The sequence below is a fragment of the Montipora capricornis genome, chromosome 3 (assembly GCF_036669925.1).
Source record: "Montipora capricornis isolate CH-2021 chromosome 3, ASM3666992v2, whole genome shotgun sequence".
Lineage (NCBI taxonomy): Eukaryota > Metazoa > Cnidaria > Anthozoa > Scleractinia > Acroporidae > Montipora > Montipora capricornis.
This window is the reverse complement of record NC_090885.1, coordinates 22,987,963-23,003,995: the sequence shown is the minus strand read 5'-3', so window position 1 is coordinate 23,003,995 and position 16,033 is coordinate 22,987,963. Positions and strand designations below refer to the sequence as shown.

The 16,033-nt window shown below is 41.3% G+C and overlaps 1 protein-coding gene across 1 annotated transcript in view; it reads right to left on the bottom strand.

The window, feature by feature from the left end:
* LOC138039960 (uncharacterized) overlaps positions 1–16,033 on the bottom strand; it is a 50,786-nt gene that overhangs the window by 13,939 nt on the left and 20,814 nt on the right. The window contains exon 8 of the mRNA XM_068885778.1: positions 14,566–14,602. Coding sequence (XP_068741879.1) covers positions 14,566–14,602 — 37 coding nt within the window. The remainder of the gene's footprint in view (positions 1–14,565; positions 14,603–16,033) is intronic.

Genomic DNA, 16,033 nt, shown 5'->3' with positions numbered 1-16,033 from the left:
GGCAAATTTTGCAATTTTTGTTTCCAACTGGAGCAATAAAATATTGGTACTGACTAAAATCCTGTATTTTAGCGATAAAATAATTATGGTGATCTGATTTCTGAATGGATGTTGTACACTGGTAACTGAACTTCGTGTCGGGCAATTTTGGTCTGAAATCATACTTGTGATTTCAAATCGAACGAGCGCACATTGAAATCACACGTATAATTTCAGACCAAATTGCACTCAGTTCAATTACCATTATTAATCCAAGCAAAACATTTTGGGTAAAAATAACGGCATACATCACTCATAATTTATAGCGGAGCTCCGTGCGCGCTTTCGTGCGAAGCACCATAGTCAAGAAAATATGGTAACCCATCGATGCGAGAAAATTTGGTTTTATAGTCATGACGTCATCGATTGTCCGTACGTACGTCCGTCCACCAATCCATTTATGTCACCAGTATCATACTAGTTTACAGCATACATCTTTGATATTGGACATCCATGTTTTGATCAGTTGACACCTGTCGAAACAAGGTATCCGCTGATCAGAGCTCACAGAGGCCAGCTTTTTTAAGTTGACCGCTGACCAGGTACTGGTTTTCGATTGGATTGCAGGCTCATCCCAGGTCAACTCACCTAAACATAAGCGAGGCTTCATTCTTCGCGCGCTTTTTGTGGCTCGACGCGACTAAACGGCCATACTACGTCAATTATAGTTCTAACACAGTCAACGCTTTTCGTGGTCAGGTGGCAAACGGTTTGGAAAATGTTTTCTTTCTGCATTTTTCGCTGGTTTCAATCCAGTTTGACATATCATGATAGCTGTGGTCCACACTAGCGGCTACGCAGTTATTCACGTCAAGCATCGGAGGGATATAAACTTAAAGCTGAGTGTTTATTTTTAATTTGCTTAGAGCTGCTTTTTTCTCTGTATGGCAATGTCAATTTTTGGCTTATCTTTAGAAGCTCTGATAAGGTTACATGATGCCTGGAGGAAAAGGAGAGCGAAAGAAAACGACAACGACAAACGACAACGACAAAACAGAATACCAGCAATAGCTCAAAGAAAAAGTTGATTTGTTTGTTTGTTTTGCTCTAAAATGCAATCGAACAAGTGCTTTTTAATCCGTTTGCCCAACTGGTTTTCGATATGCCTCGACAGTGACAAGGAAATTTTGCCCTTATGTTATAAACACGTAATCGCAATGAGTTCTCGTAAAATTAGGGGAAAATTTCCCAAGCTTGTGTTTTCAGAAGTTTGTTTAAAGCACGTAAACGTTATTTAAGTGTTGGAGCGGATCTTCTTTGAAGTTCGTCCTGTCTTGGTTGCATTTCCGTATTTTGCCGATTCTTGTTCCAAGCCAAGCCGGCGTGTTTCAATAAAATACATCAAAATGTCAATGATCTCAGAGGAATAAAGTACATCATCAGGGACCATCTGAGAGTTTGCCGCCCTGTTGTTTTGTCATTTGGCGGACAGTTTTAGCTGTAATTTGAAGAGGTTCAAGCGTTTTCTGTACGTCAGTTTTCAGTAAACCATTTGTGTGTTATTTAAAGCATTATACTAGCCATTATTTTCCTTTTGTTTAGAAACCGTTAAAGGAATTGTTACGTTACAAGTTTGTGATATCCGACAACTGTAACAGAACCGCAGGAAAGTTATTGGAACAGAGTATGAAGCACGACTGTGTCGAATCGTCTCGAAGTGTATTGTCAACGGATTACGCGTGTAATACGAATAAATCCTCTTAACGCGTTTGGAGTTTGAACTTTATTCCTTCAATTTCTGCGGTTTTGGCGGCCCCATTAGTTTGGAACACGTTGAAATAATTCATTGCCATGCTCTGTGTGACCATTTGTGTAGACAAGTATGGATCAATTTCGTGTGAGTTTAAATCCGGACAACAACGATACAGTACAAGGAGAACGTCCCTGATCAAGAGCGTTTAAAGTGCCCCTTACCCTAAAATATTTTTTTCGCTAAAATGAATCTTTGCAACTGTTCGAAACGCATTGCGGCCATTTTTTCATTTTCCTAACAAATCCTGCCATTTTATAGGCTTCGAAAGTTGCGAAAATCCAAGCATCTTTTGTTCACGACCGAGTCAGAAGGGAAGTGGGTCTATTCCTGATTTGACGTCACAAACTGATTTACATGGCATTAAATCTTTGTAAAAATGTGTGCAAAGTAGATTGTGACGTCAAATCAGGAATAGAACCACTCCCCTTCTGACTCGGTCGTGAACAAAAGATGCTTGGATTTTCGCAACTTTCGAAGCCTATAAAACGGCACGATTAGTTAGAAAAAGGAATAAATGGCCGCAATGCGTTTCGAACAGGTGCAAAGATTCATTTTAGCGAAAAAAATATTTGGGGGTTAGGGGCACTTTAACAAACCTGATGACGAAGAAGCCGTACGAAATAAAAAGATAGTCCACTTGAAGAATACCAGAGATGGGTTTAAATCAGTTCTTACCACTAAGCGGAATGATTTCACGGCTCTAATGAACGATGAGAGTGATGCTGATGCTGTTAAGTTAAAGATTTTGGAGTGAGATCAAGCGTTTGACAATAAAGTTGACAGTTACTTGTGAAAATACATTGTTCGTGGATACTCTTACGATGCTCGTTTCATACCGACCAAGAGACTCATCAGAGACCTTTCTGCTTGGCAAACTCGTTGGGCATCACGCCTGAAGACCCGTTCGCTAACAAAATGATGACGCCTTATATCACGCCTTATATCTCATAAGGATTTCAGACCGCACAAAGTCACAAGTGAAATTTGACAATAAAGTTGAAAGCGTTTGAGAACTTTAAAGGAGCTCATGATTGTATTCCAAACACCTCAGCGAAGAAAGGAGTATTGATGAGTCATGAATGTACTTTGATACTGAATGTCTCAATGTTTTTCAGTTAAACAGTCGAAAGAAAGAGCAGAGTAACTCCAAAGAACAAGAGAAGGACAAAAGGAATCGACACACAAGCAAGCCCAAAGGTAATAGGTTTGCTACTATAGTGGGAAGTAAACAAAGTCAAGCTGTGGCAGCACCAAAGATTCCCTGCCCAGTGAGGCTGGTACTAGAAAGATAGGCTGTGTTATGTTTACTCAATTTGTCTGGAGCAAGTTCCTATGTTTTAACTGTTTGAATCCTGGTCATAGGGCCCGTGAATGTAGAGGAAAGGGGGACTGCAAGGACTGTGATAAAAAACATTCATCATTGTTGCACCCCAAATCATCAGCCAGTGTTATTGAGAAGAGACGCCATATTGGGACTAACGGTGAGAATCCTTCCAAACGCAAACCTCAAAGTTCGGCCACACGAGTCAGTAATGGGTTTGTCGGATCTACTCGATCAACAAATTCGATGATTGGATTCCAAATTGTACCTGTCAAAGTAAACGCAAGAGGGTGTGCAAATTATGTGGACACTTACGCATTCCTCGACAGCGGATCTAACTCGACCTTTTGTACAGAGGAACTTCTCAAACAATCGAATCTTGAGGGTGTGGAAACAAGTTTATACCTGAGCACAATTGAGAAAACGAACAGTGCATTCCATTGTTATGTTGTGAGTCTTGAAGTATCTGATCCAGAGGGAAATGAGTTTGTGGACTTCCCTACAGTTTTTTGTACCCCTTATCTGCCAATCACTCCTGATGACATTCCAAGACAAGAAGACATAGCGAGATGGCCCCATCTCCGTGGCATTTATGTGCCTCAAGTATGTGCGCAAGTGGGTTTGCTTATTGGCAATGATAATGCCAAAGTCCTTAAACAAATCAAGATTAGACGGAGAAGAGGTGCAGGACCTTATGCAGTTCGAATTGTATTTAGTTGGACGGTGAATGGCTCTCTTGGCCGTGGGGTGAACGGACGAAACGTAGTGCCAACTTTATTAGAGGAGATGTTCAGCTAGAAAATCAAATTTTGTGAAATGGAAATCAATGATTCTATCGTTGACGCGGAAACGCACATGTCTAGAGAAGATCGTGACGCTGTGGTGATAATGAAGCGAACTTCTACACTAAATAGAAACCATTACTTGGAAATCGAATCAGCCACATTTGCCAAACAACACTGAGAGCTATTGCAGAGCACAGGTTGAAGTTACTGAAGAAGAGAGTTTGCAGAGATCCTGTCTTGTTTGGAACGTACTCTGTGAACGAATTCCAGATGACTCGCTGAAGCGTTCCGATAGCATGGTATGGTATTTGCCACACCAATCCGTTTTTTACCCAGAGAAACCTGACAAAACATGAGTTGTTTTCGACTGTGCGGCCAAATATGCAAACACTTCACTGAATGACCGTCTACTCCAAGGACCAGACTTAATAACTCTTTAGTGGGTGTGTTAATGAGGTTCAGACAGGGACGCATAGCCATGATTGCAGATGTTGAGTCCATGTTTCATCAGGTCCAGGTAACACCACATCACTGCGATGCTCTTGGGTTTTTATGGTGGCCTAACAGCGATATGAATCTGGAACCTCAAGATTTTCGGATGAAAGTTAATTTGTTCGGCGCAGTGTCGTAGCTATGTTGTGCTGGATAAGCCTTGCGAAAGACAGCAGAGGATAACGGTACAGCCTTTCCCACTGATGTTGTTGAAACTTCACTATAAACATTGTGATAAAATATTAAACATGGTAAAAAAATAAAGGTTAAAAAAGTTGATGCATCAACCCATTCAGGAACATAGGTATTCTGCCATTGCCAAGCATCTTACTAATATCCATGGTGGTATTGACACCTCAAGTTTAAGCAGTCAATTCTGTATTTTTAAGACAGGCCAAACTAAGTTTGATTGTCTTCTGTATGAAATGTTTTTCATTAAGGAACTTAAGCCTTCACTCAATCCTCAAGAGGACTCCATTCAAGCTAACCTTTTTACTCGAATGCGTCTTTAGGGTAAACAGTATAACTTCATGCTTTATTTTCATTATATATTCGAGATCATTTTTGTTTTCATTGCTTGAGAATCACTTAAGTCGAAACGTCGCATTTTAAACCTTTTTACCGTTTTTTACCATGTTTAATATTTTATCGCAATGTTTTATGGTGAAGTTATATTCAAAATCTCTTCTAATTAAGTTTTTGAAAGTGTCAAGAAAATCTTTTAAGTGAATGATTGCCTGAGGTCAGTTAAAGATGAGAACATCCCTATCGAGCTTGCTCCTATGCTCAGTCAGCTCTTGATGAAGGGAGGCTTCCACTTGGCTAAATGGTCGTGTAACTCTCCGAAGGTGCTTGCAACTATCCCGAGTCAGATAGAGCAAAGTCTGTGAAAGACCTCGATCTCGAAGTAATGCCCATTGAATGTGCCTCGGGGGTCACGTTGAATCTTGAATAAGACAGATTTTGCTTTAAAGTAAACGTTAAAGAAAAACCCCACACACACCGAGGAATACTGTCAATAGTGTGCTCGGTGTTTGACCCGTTCGGATTTGTTAGTCCGTTTGTGTTACCAGCCGAAGCTGTCCTGCAAGACCTGTGCCGAAGAGGTTTGAGCTGGGATAAAGTTGTACCAAAAAAAAGCCTCATTAGATAAAAGGGTTGGCTCTATGAACTCCCCTGGTTGCAGGAATTCTCCATTGACCGCTGTATTAAGACAGTTGGGTTCAGGAATATTTCAAGTTCCCATTTGCATCACTTCAGTGATGTGTCACAGGCAGGTTATGGTGCAGTCACCTATCTCCGCCAAGTGGATCAAGAAGACCGAATTCATTGTCAGTTATCTGAGGCAAGTTCTGGGTGACACATGGGAATTCCACAGTTTGCAAGCTGCTTCCAAGGTGTTTCGACTGTAAGCGAAAGCAAACTCCGGTGTGTAATCAGAAGATGGCAGACCTCCGGGAGGAACGAGTTACCACTGGCCAGCCCCAGTTTAGTCACATTTGGAATCAATTTCTTTAGTCCATTCCAAGTGAAATAAGGCAGAAGTCATGTCCGAGGTACGGTTGAATCTTTACTTGTCTAGCCATCGGGCATTTCATATTGAGGCAAACCAGCATCAGTGAGAACCGACAATGGTACCAATTTTGTCTGTGGAGAGAAGGAAATCCGTGCCAGCATTCAGAAATGGAACTGTCAACGAACCCCTCTTTTGCAGCACGAAGTTCGCAGGGTATTCAACTCCTCCTCTGAATCCCTCTGGTTAGGGTCTGGGAACGGTGTATCAGGTCCACACGCAAGATCTTGAATGCTCTCTTAAAGGGAAAAATGCACACTGATGAAGCCTTGATGCCCCTGATGTGTGAGGTAGAATCAATATTGAATGGAAGACATATCAAAAAGGTATGTGAAGACCACAGGGACGTGGAAGCTTTAACCCCCAGCCACTTGCTTCTGCTTAGAACAGGTTCAACCTTACCGCCAAAAATCTTCAGGAAGGAGGATACGTTTTCTCAAAAAAGATGGAGACAGGTGCAGTACTTGTCAATTCTTATCAATCCTGGAGACGCGTTGGTCTCGAGAGTATGTCCCCTTGATGCAACGCCAACAAAAGAGGAGTGTTCCTCGTCGGACCTCAACGTTTGATGATCTTGTGTTGATAGTTGACGACTCATACCCCATGAATTTCTGGTCTCTAGCAGGAGTCATTGAAGTCATGCTTGGAAGTGACGGATATGTGCGCCGAGTGAAAAAGAAGACGAACATAAACTTGTTGGAGAGTCATATAGACAAATACGTTCTTCTCAAGGTGGCCGAGGGGCATGTTTATTGATTCTGTTTCAAAAGACCGTGTGAACCAAGTATTCAAGTTGATATCTGGAAGCTTAGTAGTCATTACAAAAGGACTTTCTACGAACATTGTTGCTGCGTACTCGATTCTGTCCATGCTTCAAGAACTCAGTTTTCCCCTTTTTTTTAATACATTAGTTAAGTGATCATCACCAACAAACTTAATTGGGGTAGCCACATTCTTAAGGTCTCGGTAAAGGAAAATAAGGTGTCCGCAGAAAAATGAAATTGGCGCGCCACTATTTTTGTCTAGAGTCAAACTATAATAACGTATTAAAGCTAATAGATTGGATTATTTGAATAAAGTTTTAGTTTCTTGGTATTTTATATTGTCTTCAGTTTTGAGGGCTAAAACTCAGGACGACCGATTCTGCTGCAGAAGCTCCTGCCCCTTCACTTTATCGCGAAAATAATCGCACTTTGTTGCATCTTAGTCACAGATGAATGCACTCCAACACTGTATGAGGAATTTTTGATATGTAAAGAATTGAAGAAAATATCACGCACCAAAGTCGAAACTCTCCTCTTATATTTAATTTGAGCAGAAAAAGTGCCATAAAAACAGTCTCCGAGGACAAGCGATGGTATTTGGGGTAGTACAATCATCTATTAGAATTGAAAATTTGGAAGCGATATCTTAAAACCCGTCGGGACAGGCGGTCCGAGAAGTTGTTTTGGCCTCAAAATAGACCCCTAGAGATTTCGCGTGCAGTTCACGGCTCCGCCCCCTTCTTGAAAGCCAATTATGCTGAGCCAATCAGCGTTTGGGCACGTGCTAACGCAGCAGATCACGCGTGAAGGCTGTCAATTGACACCCAATCCTTTCACGCGTGATTGACATAATACGTCAATCATTTTTCGTGCGCAGATTATGGCGGGGAAAAAGAAACGCGCTTTCAGAGGTTTTAAAATTAATTTTCAGAATTTTTTTTTCGGGAAAATATACTTCACATCGTACCGATTCATTAAAGCTCTTAGCAGCTTGGTCTTGATATATGTGTGATACTAGTGGAATTTCAAGCTGCATAGCTGCACTGGACCTCAGAGTTCGATTGTGCTTACATTGCTTCAGTCGCAAGTAACTTGGCCATTCATCAGGAAAAAATCGCCTTGAGAACTAAGTTAACAGCTGCCATTCGATACGTTCCTTAACGGGTCACCAATTTAGCTTTATAATATCATCAATTTCAACAAATTTACCTACAACAAAGCTTGCACATGCTCTTTGAATTCTTTGTCGGCAGTTAACAGAGTAACGTGGAAAATTATGATAAACAACAAAATTACAATTCAACTTGGAAAGTACTAGGGCCTGAACTATCTGCTTACGAATATGAGATGGAAGAAAATTCCAAGACTGCGATATCGCACTCTTGGAAGCTGAGACTTACTTAACATTGCCTTCCCATTTTAAGTGGTGGTCAATGTGGGTCCCTAAAATTTTTCCGAAGATACACGTTCTACGGATGTACTTCCAACTCTTAGGTCAATGTCAATGTTGTTAAGTTGATCATAGAAAAAAAGTTTACTGGAAGATAATAACATGTACTTAGTTTTGCTAGGATTTAAGACCACATTTGCTTCGTTCGCCCAACATTGCAGTTTATCCACATTACGTTGCACCGAGATAACGCAGGATGTAAGTTCACCAGGCTTCGATGCTTGATATATGGTTGTATAATCAGCATATTGTCGAAGCACTTTATCGCCAAAACTAGGTCAACCTGCTACTAATTGCAAAAGAAGGCTTTTAACGGTTTTTGGTCCAGGGACAACATTATAACATATCAAAAGTCCCTGAAAATCCGAGTGGGGAAAGTTGAGAAAAAACGATCTTTTTTAGAGTCCTATATTGCTCAGCATGCAAACGAGGTTGCATTTACTATCTGTTGTGAGCACGTTGTTTTGCTTGAGTTTAAAGCCACGTGCAGCATGGGCTAGCAAAGATTGAGAGAATTTATTGTGTTTTCTTCCTAGTTAAGTGCAATTATATACCGATTAAATAAAATAATTATTCTTTATCAGAGATTCTAAAATCAGAAAAATGAAGTAAAAAGTTTAGAAAATGTCGTCGATGGTTGGCTATCTGAGTGAAATATTTAGCGAAGAATTATGGCGCGGTGGCCTCGTGGTTAGTGCGCTCGACTCCGGATCGAGTGGTCCGGGTTCGGGGCCTGACCGGGGACATTGTGTTGTGTTCTTGGGCAAGACACTTTACTCTCACGGTGCCTCTCTCCACCCAGGTGTATAAATGGGTACCGGCGTAATGCTGGGGGTAACCCTGTGATGGAATAGCATCCCATCCAGGGGGGAGTAGAAATACTCCTAGTCGCTTCATGCTACGGAAACCGGAGATAAGCGCCGGCCTGATGGCCCTTCTGGCTCGTAAGCAGTGACTTAACCTTTTTTTTTTATGTCTTCCACAAGCGACGTTAAAACTTAAAAAGGACAATTTTACACTAAAAGTAACAGTAATGTCATGTTCCAAGATTATATAATTCAGGAAAAAATAATTTGACGTGAGTAGAGACCTCCAAAATTAATTTCACCTCGGTGAAAAACCTCTTTTTCACTCATCGCTTCGCGCTTTACATTGTAATATTCTTTTTTGTCTTAACTCATTCGTAAATTCATCTATTTTCCCTCAGAACTTACAGCAAAATGTCCAGCAATCCAATCAAAGAATTTGGCGAAAATGGAAGTGTTTTCACCCACTTATGAACTCATATAAAAAGCGTGCGTCCTGCAAATCTTGCACTTTCGTTCAATTTGAAAACTAAAAGGTCGAGGGTAATTCCCTTCCAAACTTTGACTTTAACCGTACCAAAAAGAAAGGTTTGACAGACCTCGAGCTCCGTACCGACCACCCGGATGTCTGCCAAGTCTTCACGTAGAAAGAAGAAGTGATCGATTTTGGGCCGGATTATCGATAGACCTAGTCATCGAACAGGTTCTTATGAGAAGCCTGAAGACCAGTGGAGGCTTGACAAGAGGAAGGGGCCTAACGGACCCAGCCGCGTCTTATCTGGCTGTTATCTATGCCTGCGTGTGCCGAAACAAGTAGCATCATGCAAGAGCTGACGGGAGTTAAGTTTAAGTCTGGAGGAGAGAACAAGGATATGTCGAAGGGAAGACAGACAAGAGATATGAAGGACACAGTGACCATCCTCAGTGTTCTGGCTACCCACAACCCTTTCTCTCTCGACACTGACAATAAGCTAAGGAACATCATGAATGGTGTAAACGCCGATAGTGATGTCAATGCTGACACAGCCAAGAGCGTCGGGGAGAAGATGCTATCCTCAATAAACGGTACGTTAGCCACAGATTACTCATTCAAACGAAGTGCCCAGGCAGTCACTATGACATCGAAGTCCTCCATAAAGATTGACAATGACCAAGTACAAGTTGACCCTCAACTTGTATTTCAGTGGCTCCTCATCGCCTGTGATAACCCCCACCTTGAAAAATTATTTCAGTACGAGCTCTGTACATATCCCACAGCTCTTTTCGACTCCTCGTTTACGTTAAGGCAGCCACAAAAGCCAGCGCTAGCAGATGCACTATGGGCAAAGCTTACACCAGAGGGAGCCTGAAGGGAACGTACAGTACGTGCTGGACTGAGGTGCTCTTCACCACGGAGTCCCACGGCCCAGAGGTTCTCCGACTTACAAGGAAGTGCGCGTAGGAAATTCGGGAGAGCTATAGTAGTGTTTGATGGGTACGATGAAATGTCAACTAAAGCTATGACGCAGTAGAGGCGCACATCAGGGAAGGTTGCTGCCAGTGTCACCGTTACAGGAAGCATGTCTATAACGATGACGAAGGATGACTTTCTCTCAAATCCCGAGAACAAACAACTCTTTCTGTTAATGCTAAGTGAGGCTCTCCAGAATGTAGGATGCATAACACACCACGCAAATGGTGACGCCGACCTACTTAAAGTCAAAACCGCTGTAGAGTCTGCCAGAACGACTACCATGGTTCTAGTTGGGGATGACACAGATTTGCTAGTCCTGCTCTGTTATCATGCTTCCGAAGGTGGATACGGCCTCTATTTTAGACCAGAGCCAAAGGCAAACGCGAGAGGTGCGCGTGTCTGGCATATGAAGAAAGTCAAAGAACAGCTGAATAGGGAAGTTTGAAGAAATCTCCTTCAAATGCGACACAATATCGCGCCTCTATAGAGTTAACAAGGCAAGAGCCCTGAAGAAACTTGAGAATATACCTTACTGCACGCTAACGTTGGTCTTCACATGTCATTCTGCTGTTTCTGGCGTTGTCACTGGAGGTGAAAAAGCACTTGTATCACTTTTGGTAAACCAGGGGTAGGTCTTCACTCTATCAGATATCAGTGTTAGTTCGAAAAACTTGCAACCAAGACGTCTCATATCGAGCCACAGAATCTGCCCCAACAGCAGCAGCGGCCCGATTTCAAAATGCGACGAAACGCTCCTTCGCGTCTACCTACAGGTAAAGGAGTTGCAGGGAGAAGGTGCAGGCAGGTCAATGGAGGAGTGGGGTTTGATTGTCACTAATTACCAAGTATTTCCTGTTGCAACAGACTTGCCGACTGCCTCAGAATCGCTTCTCCAGTCAATCAGATGCAACTGCTTGTCTGACTGTAGCAGTATGAGGTGCAGTTGTAGCAAGAATAGTATGCAGTGTTCCCCAGTCTGTGGCCAATGCAAAGGGGCTTCGTGCACAAATTCTTTGAACATTGTGGACTACGAAAGTGAAGATTCGGAAGACTAGCATGTTTATAAATACATTGTATATGTAGCACATGTAGTATTGAACGAAGGGGTAGCTTTCTGGTGATCATATAGGGCTTTTCTTATCGTGAGTCTTAGGCATATGTCTTCTGTTTCGGCAAAAAAAGATCTCACTGCTAGCTCTAAACAAACCTTAATAATTCACTAATTTAATATATTTTGTGGAAAGGTCTTTAACGATTAAAGCCCTAAGATCATTGTTCTTAAAACTAGATTCTTAATTTTGGCGAAATGGCTCGAATTATACCAATAAAAAAATGCTACAAGGCAGCTTCCGGTTGACAGCCTCGTTTTCATGCCATAAGAAAAAAAAACTTAGTTTGTTCGTGCTGTTTGGAGGTGTTCCCATGCTTGGATCTTTAGGGACTTTTAGTATCTTCTTGTATAGGATATTTCTAACAAGTCAATGATGAGAAAGCTTCTTTTGCAATTAGTTACAGGTCCGACCACATAATTCCTGGACTATATTGATGGCAAGCACAATCAAGTTTCCCTTGCAGATCAGCAAGATACGAGGTAACTAGTCAGTAAGGATGATTCTGCATCTGATCCAGAAGTTTTCTCATTTAGTATGGTCAAAAACTTAACATCTGTCAAGCGAAAGACTAGAGAGAATAGAAGTACCAGTTTAAAGAATCTGACCCATCCACTTTACGTTGCGCGTCTTCGTTGTTGCTGTTATCCAGGAATTTGGAGCGTCTACTTCCATAAATGGGCAAGTATCGTTAGAGAACAATTGAAAAAACAATTGAAAAAAAATTAAGTCAGGGAAATAAGGAATATTTTGAAGATCCTCGGGGGAGAATATTCTGCGAAATTAAATGTATTTCGATCAGAAAAACTGCAGACTACCTTGCTATTTTGAGAGCTTTTCTATGAAGCGTGGATAAGCGTCTGTAGTAAATTCAAGAGGGAAAGATAGTTCACATGCGTGGTACCTGCTTGTTTGAACTTTTAACTGGACCTTCATGAGCAAGAAACCTATATTTATTTCATACCCAAGCAGTTGGCAATGAAAACAACATAGCAAGATATAGTTTAATTCGCTTCTTGCGCGGTACTTCGTAAATAATACGAGCAGGTAGCGATAAGCAGTACCGAGTGAAATACACAGTTGTAGTAGATGAAATACTCTCAAAAGTTTAACAAGTCTTCAAAAGGGTATTGAATCCAACAGCAAATTCTTCTTCCTGAAAATTAAAGATAAGCTGACTTCTACAGTCACTTTCCAGACCAAAATTCTAAATGTCGCACTCTAGCTTGCTTTCACAAAACGAAGTTTTACGATCAGTGAGAAAATGAAATGAACAACAAAAGCTTTTGAACTGATTGGGATAGAGATTAGTATTCTACTCTAATGTTCGCCAAAGACTTGCCTTGCCTCTGTGTTCAGTGCCGGCAGCCTCAGCGGAAGACACGCATACAACATTTGAACAGAATTTATATCGATCCGACGATGAATTCGCTGTTTATGATTCGTTGCAATGTATATGTAGTCCAAGAAGTTATTTCTCCATTTTCCAGAAATGTAAATACATTGATTCTGATTGTTCCAGCCGTTAAACGTCCTCTGGTCCTCGAGGAATTCCCAATCGCGGTAATCTTCACTGCTATTCCAAGACAAGATGGTTCAACAACGATTCCGTTTCCACTTGATAACATGTTGCGAGAGAGTCATACATAAATAAAAATAGAAACTGAAATTCTAATAAACACGGCTTATTTTCCCGTGGAAAACAGAATTATCTACCACATTTGACAACCGATTACTACAAACAGTCATAGAATTCCGAGTTTTGGGGGCCCTGAATACGGCGACTGAAGTAATGTGGGAGAGCAATGTAAAGTGGGTGGGTCAGATTCTTTCAGACTTCATGATAATTCCCTCTCAGTTGCTCAGGTGGAGTCCAAGAGCAATATTGAACGTGAAGAAGGTGGAGGTTTCAATATGATTGAAGATTTTGGTTCAAAACTGTAAAAGATGGTAGAAAGATTGAAGTCAAGTGTAGAAAGGAGACTGCAAACAACTGAGGAGATCTGAACCCTAGTAACTTACGGAGCTTGAAAAGAAGGGACGGGGACGGGGACGAGGATGAGGACGAGGAGAAAGAAGACGAGGACAAAGAGGAAGAGAAGGAGGACGAGGAGGAGGAGGGCGGCGGCGGCAGCGGCGGTGACGACGACGACGACGACGAAGACGACAAAGAAGAAAAAGACGAAGAAAGGGGAGTTCGCCACCGCGCAAATATACAATGTAAGCCCTCGGAAAGAACGTTAAAAAGCAACAAGATCGAAATGATGTTTTATCAAGAAGTATTAAATAGGAGGAAAAATTATTTTGCATTTCCACTGATACTTCAAGGAGTTGAATATGATATAGAGAAAACATTTGAAGCAATGTATAGAGCGTTTTCACATGACGTCACGGCGGCCATGTTGTTGTTCCAAAACAAAGGACTGGCGGCCATGATGTGGTACCAAACTAATCCTCCAGGAATAGAACTCTATTTTGTGTTTCAGTAATCCAATATGGCTGCTGGTCACGTGAGTGAAAACGCTCTACATCCTTCCGTGACAAAATTGGCAAAAGAAAATCAGGTCAATCGAGACCCAACACTGCATGTTACCATCACACAGAAAAGACACCACTGACGTTATCAAAACGGTGTGGTATGTGTGTTGATAGGAAGCAATATACTCTAAGTATTAAATATTTTGTTGGTGTGTAAGAGGAGTTTTGAAGACGCTGTCTTTGTTTCCTTATTGTAGATATTGAATTTACACAGAATACAATTTATCAAAATAAAGAAAAGAAACGATACATTTGGTTTGCTCTGACGAAAAGAGAAGAATCATGCAAACCGTACATCAAACAGATCACTGCTCAATTTTTTAAAGAAATCAATATTAGAATTAACCTTTTGACGTTGACGTCCAGACCGGCCTAAACCGGCCATACTTAGTATTTTACTCTGTCTAACGCCAGACGATTTTACTCGTCAATGGGGAACCCCCAGGAGTCAATGGGTTAAAGTCACAACTAGTTTTTCTTACCTTCCTCACAATCTCTCAAAGCATCTTCTAGATGATTCTAAAAACAGAAATAAAAAAGCCAAACATGACTAAGATAGCATGCAACTGCCTGTGCTTAATTTTTGATAATTCATACATCATATACAGTGTACAAAGTAATTTTAGAGAAACTAGATGCTGGAAGAGCGTGAACTGGGTTGCCTTTGGTTACGTGTTACACAAAAAAAGAAGGCACTGAGTAGAACTGCAGCGTTCCAGTTAGTTGTTTCAAGTGGGGGGTCATGTAGACCATTTGAGGGGTCACCCGGATGTCGTGCCAGCAGTTGCTCTTTGGCTCACACGTTCGCACGCTGAATTATTTTTTGTAATGTCCTGTCCCATTTTGAGGTCTTTTACTTTTTTCAGCTTCGGTAATAAATGCAGTTCAAATATAGCAAAACTAGCCTGGAATCGAAGCAGGCTCTTCTGTTGAAAATGGCGCACGGTCGAAATATAGGGGCTTGAAGAAACAAGTAACCAAGCTCCTATATTTCGACCGTGCGCCATTTCAACGGAAGAGCCCGCTTGCAGGCTATGACAAAACAAGCTCTTAAGTAAAACTCAATCATTTCTTTTTTAAGTTAAATAGTCTACAAAAACAGCTAACTGCAAATTGCCCTAACGGACGTTTTCCTGCACATCATGCATGTCTTGCAGTTGCACAAAGGAAACGTTTATTCCAAAAACTAAGGAAGGCTGGACTGAACATGTTGTTTCCGCTTCATAATTCCTCTTCTTTCCAGTCTAATCTGATGCCAGGTCAAAATTTTGCTGGATTTACGATTGCACCAAAAAGTATCGCAAAAGCCAGAGTTAACAGTAAAAGGAGAGCCAAACGACAGAAAAAGAAAAAATAACACAGCTTTCATATAAAACTCTAAATCTCGAATTATCAGCGAAGGATTAATGACAATCGATCGTAAAAACACCAAAATTTCTGCAGTCTCTGACTTCTATGAATTGAGGGGAAGGTCATGATGTTCTGTTAAATGGAAGAAATTGATCACGTGCACCTTTACTTTGAATGAACTACAGGGAAGACTGGTAATCGTTCGTCACTTTCAGAGTTAAGGAGGCTCGAACCAGTTTCAACGCTTCCAAGTGACGCTCTTCTTGGAAGGATGGGCAACACAACGTTGTATCATGTATTGGCAATATTGTGGTACCAAATGAAACACGAACTATTGCTGAACAAGATAGTCATTATTGTGACGTAATGTGTCACCGTGGCAACGGGCAAGCCCTGTAAAAACACCCTATATTTTGTCTTTAGTTGCTTATATCTCAAAAACGAACTCGGTGACCCCCATTTTTTATTTCTGAAAAGTAATCAGAAGGGCATGATGAAACTTTCTGAAAAGTTTTAAAAAATTATGTCAAGTGGATTCAGAGCCACCTTAATTTTGTGGTTTTTTTTTCAGGTAGCTCTGAACCCTCTGGGCAGAATTTT